The sequence below is a fragment of the Harmonia axyridis genome, chromosome 1 (assembly GCF_914767665.1).
Source record: "Harmonia axyridis chromosome 1, icHarAxyr1.1, whole genome shotgun sequence".
In the NCBI taxonomy this organism is placed as follows: Eukaryota; Metazoa; Arthropoda; class Insecta; order Coleoptera; family Coccinellidae; genus Harmonia; species Harmonia axyridis.
This window is the reverse complement of record NC_059501.1, coordinates 41532960-41544115: the sequence shown is the minus strand read 5'-3', so window position 1 is coordinate 41544115 and position 11156 is coordinate 41532960. Positions and strand designations below refer to the sequence as shown.

At 33.8% G+C, this 11156-nt stretch overlaps 1 protein-coding gene across 1 annotated transcript; it reads right to left on the bottom strand.

The window, feature by feature from the left end:
* Positions 1 to 6233: 6233 nt before the first annotated feature.
* Positions 6234 to 9059, bottom strand: LOC123688929. The gene has a single exon (XM_045627687.1). The coding sequence runs from the start codon at positions 9057 to 9059 to the stop codon at positions 6234 to 6236; it is 2826 nt and encodes a 941-aa protein (XP_045483643.1).
* Between the last annotated feature and the right edge of the window lie 2097 nt (positions 9060 to 11156).

Genomic DNA, 11156 nt, shown 5'->3' with positions numbered 1-11156 from the left:
CACAAAAATATCTTAGGCCGGCATGAAATTCTTCAATTCCATTCTAGAATTGGGCCCTAGATGTAGCATATGTGAACAAAAAATTGATCCTTGCTAGATCTTTCATTTCTCCATGAGATGAACCTAATTTCATTACGTTCTCGCTTCCAGAAATTAAATCAAAAAAACGAAAATGTGTTTGACCGTGGTGGAAGGAATAATGGACTTGGCCCGCCGGGAGTTAACTTTACCAGGGTCTACTCAACGAGTTTTAACAAGTACAGATCATCCAAAATTAATTTCTCAGGACCGCCATCAACTCGCCCTGGTTTGTTCACAAAAGCCAACTTTATAGATGAACATATCACCTTTGAAGATTTTTTCTTCATGAAATCGAAGTCATAACTCTTGTGAATACGGAAAAGCAGCCTAACCGCTTAGTCAGGGAATCCATCGACAACAACGAATCTTCCACCAGAATTAAGCGTCCAAAGCTCCAAATCAAATCCTTCGATGAATGACAGTGAATGTACCTACAACTAATTTAAAAACTAGCTTATAAGCATTATTTTATTCTCAAAAGAAGGCATAGTATTTTAATTTATATAGAAAGGTGGTCACATAAACAAATTCTGAGATTATAAAAACGTTTTGCAGGAGGCCCCAAGCCTATCATAAAAAATGTTTTTCATTCAAAAGCTAGGATGAAAATTTTTCAGTTTGGTTCGAAATTTTCATCAGTAACTTAGTGATTTCTAACTTTTTTCGGCAGAAAACTCGCAAATTACAGTAATTAGGGAAACTAAGATCAATCCATCAATCTCTAGAACAAAACAATATAGTGATGGTCAAATTTATAAAATGATTAATTTTTTCTCTAAGAGTTCTACTTCATTATATTGTAAGTTACAAATATTCTTTCAGTAAACATGCATTTTCTGATTTGATTACTCATGCCGCTATTTTTTGCTTTTGTTCAATCCAATAATGAATAAAACAACACGAGAGATAAATTACAGGCTATGAATTATTCATCATTAGGAAAGTTTGGAAAATTCCTACATACCTAATTGGAGTAAGTAATAACCTAAAAACTTTTCAAATGATCTTATCGGACAAGGCATAGGTATATGTGTTAGAATTTACGAAATGAAATATCGATCCTTCGTCCCGACGAAACTCTGAATTTCCCTCGCTTACTTTCACTTACATAATGTCTTTCCTTTTGATTTCAATGGTAATTACTGAGCTCATTGTTTCTTGTTACCTTCATTCAATTGAAGTAGTGCACAACGACAGAAAAAAATTGTTATTGCTGAGGTTGAAAGAAGCAGCTGAAACTGACACCAGTATTATTTTCAAATTTTGTGTCTTCGTGGATATAGAGGAAATGCAGATTTCTCCAAAGGAACAAAAAATACTCAATCCTTTGTCCATTGTCCAGGCCATGTTGTTGAAACCATGAATAATATAACAGTATACCCCACTTACTTTTTTTTCGTACTCAATTCTTTTGAAGATGTTCACCAGAAAGTGGGTTTCATATCAAGTTTATCTTTTTTTAATACAAGGATACCATCGTTTTTCATATTGAACTTCGATGTAGAAATAGTCGACGTTCAAAATTTCATGAAACAAGTATGGAAAAAATATTCGTTGCTGTGTTTAGGTGTGTTCTTTTACAAGCCAGATGTTCAATTGAGTACATATCAACCTTTTAAAAGAATTGTAGTAAATCTAACTGATATAGAGGAATTCAAAGATTATTTCATGAGTCATGAATATGCTAACCTTAACGGAAAAGTATTCGACTTGGCAGTTTTTAACAATCCTCCAAGAAATATAAAGAAGGGAAGTAAGTTGTCTGGAGAAGATCCAAAATTTTGGATAGACCTAATCCATAGTTTGAACGCATCGTGGAACTTAATTCAGATTAAAAATTTCAGTTATGAGGATGCCATTCACGTCGTTGGAGATGGAGAAGCTGATTTTTGTCCATATCGATATTTTCCTACCGAAAATTATCCGAACATCGAATATTTGACTCCATTTGCTATTGATTATTTAGTAGAAATTGTTCCAAATTCCCAGAAACTTCCTCAGTACTCAAGAGTTCTGAATGATTCGAATCCAACTTTCTGGGTTCTAACTTTAGCATCTTTCATTTTACCATCACTTGTTATATCAATTGCAGGTAAATTTTTTAATAAGCAAACTGAGCAAGTCACTTTATGTGTATTTGGTATTTGTTTGAACCAACCTGTTAAAAGACTTGCATCATATCAAGTGATTCAAATATTTTTGATGAATTTGTGGCAATTCAGTTGCTTGATCATTTCAGCAACGTTCCAAGCTTCATTGCTAGATTCTCTTCTCATTTCTAAGTATGATCTACAAATAGATAAAATATAAGATCTCATTAAATCCAACCTTACTACTTATGTTCCTTCAGATATGAAGGGTCTTGTGAAAAGTGCCATCCCACGGTTAGCTAATCAACTTGTATCTGCTTCTGATGAAGAAATGAGTGAAATATTGATGAGTTTCCGGAATAATTGTGCTGTTATATTGCCTTATCAACAAGCTCACACGATGGTTAATATGTTTAGAGGAGTACGCAAATCACATATAATGAAACAAAACCTTGTACCTGGATTTTCCACATATTTTTTCAAAAAAAACTCGCCCTACATAAGTATTTTCCACGAAATGATTGCGAGACACCTTCAATATGGTATAACATCATTTTCTTTCGAATATTGGAGGAATGAGAGAAATAAAAAAGAAACGTCCGAAAATCTTTCATTTAGTCATCTGAGAGTAATATTTATCGCCATTTCATTAGGTTGGATTCTTTCATTATTTTTATTCATATTAGAAAAAAGTATTGATTCCATTTGTACAGTATGAAGTTCTAATGTGAGAAAGAGTTGAATTATTTCGCAAATGATTGATGTCCATCTCTTCAGGAAAGAATAGATATCTCCACTACGATAATGCGTAATATTCAATTTTAACCACCCAAAAAAGTTTGTTAAGTTTCTGTTTTTTAAAACCCAATCCAGAAAGCTATATAGGTCATAGTTTGAAACATTCTTGAAGGAACATTTGTACTAATATTCTACCAGATTCATGCGAAAGCATCAGCAACGGAGCTGTAGAAATCAAATACTATTGCTGAAGGGTACCTGAGAAACACCAAAAAACAAAATGAAAATGTTTCAATTAAAATTCTTCGACCGTTCGCACCTTGAGTTCCACTCTGTTTTTAATGCGTAATAATATAATCAGTATATTTTCATTTGAAGTTTTTATGTTGAAATAAAAGATGTATCCATATATGTATAGCTATTATGCATTTGAATGTGTGTTTATCTTGTTTATTACCTATTTACCACAAGCTGATTGACATGAAATTCTGCACAAAGATCATTTATAATTAAAAAATTTACATGACAGGGGAGAGTAGGTGGTTGATCATTCAAAAATTATTTCCTATATGAGAATTATATAAATATATGCTCCATCTGATCCGCCGAGTAATCTCCAGTTCGTAGGTATGAGGCTTGGTTCAAGCCGAAGGTGGACATTTCGAACAATTTCTATTGTTTATTGTTGGGGAAGATTGATATGAGGTCAAAAGTTGAAAAATGAAACTCCAACAAGAAAATATTTTTTCAAATTTTAGTAACTTTTGAACGAAAAAGGATCAGAAGTATCTTCATGAAAAAAAAAAGTCAGAATGAGTGCAGCTATCATTAATTTGTCATAGATCTTGTAGAACAAGCTCATGGAACTTATTCCATAAAATCCCAAAAATATTGAAGCCTCATAATCTAGAACTAATTCACGAACCTAAAAATCAAATAAAGGTAATTTTTGGCGAATTGAGAGCGTCAACTCCAAAGTCCAAGAAGTCTCAATCAGTTTACAACATTCCGCGCAAAGTCTGTGAGAAACAATATACCGGACAAACATAACAAAAATTACACAATAGACTGAAAGATCACAAAATTTCATTAAAATACAAAACGGCGCATAAAAATCATGAAAAAACAGAGAAAATTAATTCGACTACGAAGAGACAAAATACGGATAATAGAACCTAACAGACTGTCTTGGTAGTACAGTGGACTGAAAAGTCGACTTTTGTGCCGAAAGTACCGGGTTCGAATCCTGGCTAGGTCATGGATGTTGTACATGTCTGGTGATGGTAAGGTTAGAGGCTAATGATCGTAGCAGTCGATGACTTCAATAAAATTGAAAAAAAATAGAATCATTTTTCCTATTTGCCAGTTACAAGTCCTTTCTTCAGAGCAGAATATTCAAATTCACAAATCGTCAAAAGTCTTGCCAAACTTTTCCTCCCTATCCACTCTCAACTTTTTGAAAGTAACAAGACAATTTTTTGTGTGTGGAATGGTATTACTCAGATGAAAACAATAAATTAGAAAAAATGCTTTTTGTACGGTGGAATACAGGTATATTCGAAGTTAATCAGTGTTCAGCTAGTAACGAAAGTTTTAGTATTGAGAAAATCCGTGGAAAATGCCAGGACATTTCTCAGTTAAACCGGGCACGAGTAGTAGACCTACATCAAAAAGCTTTGTTGAACCACCAGATTGCGCAACGTGTGGATATTCCACGGACTCCAGTATGGCGCATAGTATTTTTCCTGATTATTATTCATTTTTATGAAAAAACTAGCAAACCCGGCGAACTCCGTTTCGACAACAGATGGCTTCGTTTTATATGTAACATTTCGTTTGGTTATTAAAAGATGAAGAAGATGAAGATCCTTCAGTGTGAAGTTAAGTGCTTCAAGTGATTTCCGAAGTGTCATTGTGCACTCATCCCAAACAATGAGCTTGCATTGCATCAACAATTTTCCCATTGCACTGGATCGGGAAATATTGCATGTTGGAGTATCAATTGTGTTTAAATTGAGTGGCAACTCAAGCGCAGAATGTGCAGTACGACCGCCATCTAGAAGAGTCGCCGCAATTCCAGATGATGCTAACGCCAAAGCTATGTCACATCTTGATCGAATAGTGGCCAAAATCAATGAAATGACAAATGTTTTCCCTGTTCCTCCAGGTGCGTCCAGGAAGAATAGACCACCAGTATTATTTTCCACCGCTTGCATTAATGTTTCGTACACTTGTTTTTGCTGTTCATTCAGCAACGGCACATTATTTCGAACGAATTCCTGCAAACATTGTATTGCAGCTCTCGGTTAAATTCTTGGTTGAATGCATCGTGCATCGATCGATTTGGCGCAATCATTCCTACTCCAATCAGTAGCTTGTTTGCAATAATCAAGCATTGATCCTCAATCAGAATCAATCCTGCATTGTGGATTTCATCGGTTATTTGGATGTCAGGATTATTCGTTTGAATGCGCAAGCGATGCAAGATATCTTCACATATGTCGTCTTTGTATTTGTTCCATAACTGAATTGGTTGTGAAGGAAAGCATGTGGTGATGATAATTGCGAACAGCGTTCGTATTTGATACGCATTCGATGAAACAACTGAATCCGCAAGTGTTAAATCCCAATGAGAATCGTTCTCCAGCCAACCCAATAGTGGACATGCTTCTCGATATGATTTTATTACTTGGTTATCATCCATTGTTATTTAATAAATAAGAAAATATTGGGAATATTGGACACAATTTTATTCCATTGTTTAATTTGTAACAACGCAGACGTTTCGAAACAGTTCGTTTCTTTTTCAAGGCTAGTTACGACAAACAATATTGTACGCTTATTGAAATCATTAAGATAATTCTCAAGGAATCGAAATTCTTTCACACTGCAGATAATGTTTGGCATTGGTGGCCATTCACAGTTTTCAAATGCGCAAATGATTTTGGTCCACGTACATTTACCAACAGCAGTCGCAAATAAACCAAGGTTTATAGCAAAGAAAATTCAGGAAAAATTTCAACAGAAGAGCGGGAAAATCATTTTTCACATACAGCGCCATCTCTTGATTTGCATGTACTACAAACCAATATTTTAAGTAGATGGCGCCGGTGCGTGATACATTGTTTGACAGCTACTCATGTATGTGAAACCTCACGGAGCCCGAGACCTTTCCAACGAATGCAAAACCGTGGAAATCGGTTCGTGCGTTCTGGAGTAATAAATATAAAATAAATAAATAAATAATCATCTTTATTCCCTATCATCTTCACATATCTAAAAAATGAAATGGAATAGTGTCAAAACAACAAAATTATATTCTGTTCACAAATTAGAAATATATTCATCCAAAGAGTATGGCTCCAAGTCAAGGAGATATCCGAATAAGCTCTTCTTAAATATAGTTATATTTGACATTGCTTTCATCTTCCTTGGAAGAGAATTATATAATTTCAAACATCTATATTCTGCCTGCTTCTGAGATGTTGTTAGGTTATGTTTGGGATAGATAAAATCTTCATTTCTGGTGTCGTAGAAAGTTCTATTGTTTTTATGCTTCTCAAATAGCATCTCATTGTTTCTGATGAAAAGGACACATTCTTGTATATAGAGTGCATATATTGTCAGTATTCCAGATTTCTTGAAAACACCTCTGCAAGAGTCATTATATTTCATGTTATTGAGTATTCTTATTGCCTTCTTCTGTAGAATAAATAGTTGTTTTATATTCCCGGACCCATAAAAGACAATACCGAACCTCAGTTTTGCATCTATCATCGCATAGTAGACCATCTTCAGGTAATTACTGGAGAGATACCTGGCCACAACTCTGAAACCATAAACAGATATCATTATTTTCTCATGAACATAATTGATGTGTTCCTTCCAATTGAGATTCTTATCTATATGTATGCCTAAAAATTTGGTTGATTCTAAGCAGTTGTATTTTGCTTGGCTCAGTGATATTGTATTATTTTCTTCAATTCCTGAATTGGTTGGTGAAAAAAGTATGAACTTGGTTTTTTCTTCATTGAGAAGTAGATTGTTGTTCTTGAACCATTCATTTGTCTTATTTAATGTAATTTCACATAACTTTTCCAGCAGTGTGTAATGGCTTTCAGTCAGAAGTAGATTTGTATCATCTGCGTAATTAACTACAGTAACTGATTGTTCTCTCATCTCAGCATCTAGTCTGAAATCATTCAGATATATAATAAACAATAACGGTCCCGCGATACTTCCTTGGGGTATTCCTTGTATCAGTTCTTCCATATTCGATGTGATGATTTTTCCATTTATTTCGATTTCAACCATTTGTTTCCTGAGTGATAAATATGACTTGACCCAATCTAGCGCCGGTCCTCGGATTCCATAATTCTCCAATTTGTTGAAAAGTTTTTTACTATCCAAACAGTCATATGCCTTCGTTAAATCGAGAAATACTCCCATTGCAAAGTCTTTGTTCTCAAAAGCTGCCACTAGTTTGTTTATGAATTGGTAAATTGCTGTTTTTATAGATTTTCCCTTCAAATAACCATGCTGATTTTCTCTGAATATTTTATTTTCTATCAAATATTCCATTAATTGTTGGCAGTAGACCATTTCCATAACTTTGGAAAAACTGGGTAGTATGCTTATAGGTCTGTAGTTGTTATAGTCATTTATATCACCTTTTTTATGGATTGGCTTCACAATTGCTATCTTCAGTTTGTCTGGAAAAATGCCATGTCTCAATGAGTTGTTCATGATGTGAGTTATATGTCCAGATACTTCTTCAGCTGTTTGTTTGATAATGTGGTTAGAGATCTCATCAAATCCACTTGAATATTTGTTTTTCAATGATCCTATAATCTTTTTTGTTTCCATTTCGGTAATTCTTCTCAAACGCATAGATTTGTTAATTTCTTGGAAATTGTCAAAAATTTTTCTGTCTTGAATGCTCCTCGTCAATGTCGTTCCTGCTTTTATGAAGAAGTTGTTAATTTCATTTGCTGTTTGAAAAGGATCTCCAATTAATTCAGTTTTCTTTTTATTTGTATTCTTCAAAGAATTTACTACAGCCCATACCGTCTTACTCTTGTTATCTGATCTTTCTATCAAAGTTCCATATTTTTTCTTTATCTGTTTCAATAATAGTTGGTCATATTTAATTTTTGTATCACGATATTCTCCTTTGAATCTCCCATCATAAGTACTCAGTACAAGTAATATATCTAGTCTGTTTTTTATTTCTTTAATCTCAGGATCAGAACTTACCATTTTTCTTCTCTTATTCTTTGATATTTTTCTCAATGTAAAAGCTCTGTTAAAAAGTTGCAAATATATGCTATGGAACATATTGAATTGGTCATTTACATCCTTTTCAGTTATTTCATAAAGAGCTGTCCAATTTTGGTCTCGTAACAATTGTTTGAAATGTTGAATATTTTGTTGTGAGTATATTCGCTTATATGTCTCATTTGATTGTTGATTTCCCATTTTGAAAATAATTTTCTGTGCTGTGTGATCAGAAATATGTGTTTGTATAACTCTGGTTTCATAGGATTCCTCAATATTTGTAAAAATGTTGTCAATACAGGTTGCTGTTGTGGCTGTTATTCTTGTGGGTTGATATATTGTTTGCTGTATATTGTAAGTTTTCAACATGCCCAATATTTCACATTTTCTGCTTGTGTCATCCATAAAATTAATATTGAAATCTCCAATCAGGGATATTTTTACATTTTCATTGAATAATTTTATTAATATTGGTTCTAATGCTCCAGTCAATATGTCTACATTCCCATCATTATATATGGCCATACAAACATGCTTGCTTCCATTCAGGCTATACTCTATTCCTACACACTCAAATTTTCCCTTTCTTGATATCTTCTTGATGTCTTTTCTTTCTTTGACTTGCATTCCAGTTTTTGTATATATTGCTACTCCCCCATGTTCCTTCTCATTTCTACAAAAGAAAGTAATAAGTGCAAAATTATTGATAGCATAGAATTTTAGTTGGTTTTCTGTTTTCCAATGTTCTGTTATGCACAGGATTTTAACATCTTCATTTTCATTCAGTATTTCCTCTAGGCGATCCTTAGCATTTCCCAAAGAGCAAACATTTTGATGTAGTATACTGAATTGTTGTTCACTGTTTTTGCTCATGACTTCTTTTTTTGTATATATATCTTTGATAGATTGTGGCTTCAAGCTTTGTTTTTCTCTAAAAAATGTTGTCCCCTACGGAAATCAAATCTTGCAAAATTGATTCCCTTTGGCCAGAATTCATTGTTATATATTTCCTCTTTTATTTTCAGTGGAACTCCTACAAGAACACATTTATAGTTCAAATTTTCTTGGTTTCTGGTGTTTATTTTTGTCACAGATACTTCATTCTCTTCTAACTTCCCTTTGTTCATTATGTATTCTTTAATAACTTCTTCCTCTACACTTTCTTTTACTTGAGAGATAAATAGCCATAATTTCTTATCTGCTTTGTCAGATTTCACTGATTTGAATGTTGTTTCTCCTGTAAGTGTTGTTCCAGTTCCGACATTAATTCTCGGTTTCTTCCGTCTTCTTGCTCTGACTTTAATGAAATCGTCTGACGGTGAATTGGGAGCAGGTCTTATCAGTTTGTCTGTGGGTGTAATTTCATGTGTTTCCGTTACTATTTTCGGAATTTTGTGTTTATTTATGTTTTCGGATTTAGAGTGAATTTCTAGGTTAGAATGGTACCTGTCATGCGTGGTCACAGACAGTAAATTATCATTGACACTGGTTTCTGTTTTCTCTGCTGGAATTGCACTTTGTGTAGCCATCTGTTGTCTGGTAGATGATCTTGTTATTTTGCTACGCTCGTAGGGTTCTATGTTCAAACCTCTGGTAGGGATCTTCTCAATTACGTCAACTGAATTAATCGAATGGTTTTTTGTATTGTTTACCTTTGTTTCAAGGATATCATTTTTTTCCATCTTTCGTATTCTGTCTAATAAAAGGCTATTGTTTAGTTTGAGAATTTCATTTTTATCTCTCGTTTCCATAAGTAATTCCTGTAGATATCGGATTTCCATCCTAAAGATATTTGTTTTGGCATCCTCGCTTTGCTTTAATTCTCTTTGTTCGTTTGTTCCAGCGCAACAAACAATCTTATTTCCATCAATAACTTTTAGGTTTGGTAACTTTTTGGCACAGGCTTGATGGAAAACTGAAAAGCACTGCACACAGACTTTTATTCTACTCATTTTCGAAGCACAACACTTAAAGTAATTTGTTTCCCGATCATTTTTATCGGATACATCCGATACTGCATCCTCATCGTCCGTCCGCCATTTTAAATAAGGATAATAGCGTCAGGAAGGAAAACCCGACTTATTTTTATATAGTAGATAATAAAATCTTATAAATATATAGCCCTGTCATGGTCAGTATGTTATTATTCATGTACCCCTACACGATTCTCTAAATTTCATTCTCAGAATTGTTCTAATAGCAAGCTTTTGTGTTATGAAAAATCTGTTTAGCAGACGTACTCCCTCCCCAAATAATGATTCCATAGGACATAATCATTTGAAAATGTGCATAATAAACAATTATCGGAGTCTAATCGACAACATGATTAACCAAAGCTCCCAGCATACAAACCGTAGAACTTATAGTTTGTTCATTAGTAATTCACAATGTAGTGCTCAGTTTGAGTGGCAATCAATATTTACTCCAAGGCTAGAATTTGTTCTCACTGATCCAGAACTGAATGTCATATCATGAGGTGTTGTCAATTTTGATCGACTATTTGAGAGGAATGAAATGTTTGTCTTATCATTGTTGAGAACTAGGCCATTCATGGCACACCAGTTTTCGATCAAAGACATGGATCGCATTAAGCTAACCGTTACACCTTCAATATCTTTGGATGATATAGTGATATTCGTATCATTAGTATGAAGATATGTTTCTATCTTTGCCTTAGTCCAGTATTTTACTAGAATAAGTGTTGAGACAAATTTTCAGTTGGAAAAATCTGATATAGTACCTTGGGATACAACGATTGAAATGGTACCCTCAGAAGACATCTCGTATCCATTTTCATTACACAAACCAACGACCTGTTTTCTATCTTTAAGGTAACTATGAAAAAAAAATTTGTTTTACGTCTGATGCCACATTCTTCTGGTTCTTCCGAAGAAACATATTATTTTCTGAAGAATTTAGCAAATTGCTGTCTACTTACTTCCCAAGTAGCAAAAGTGATCACTAAAAGAA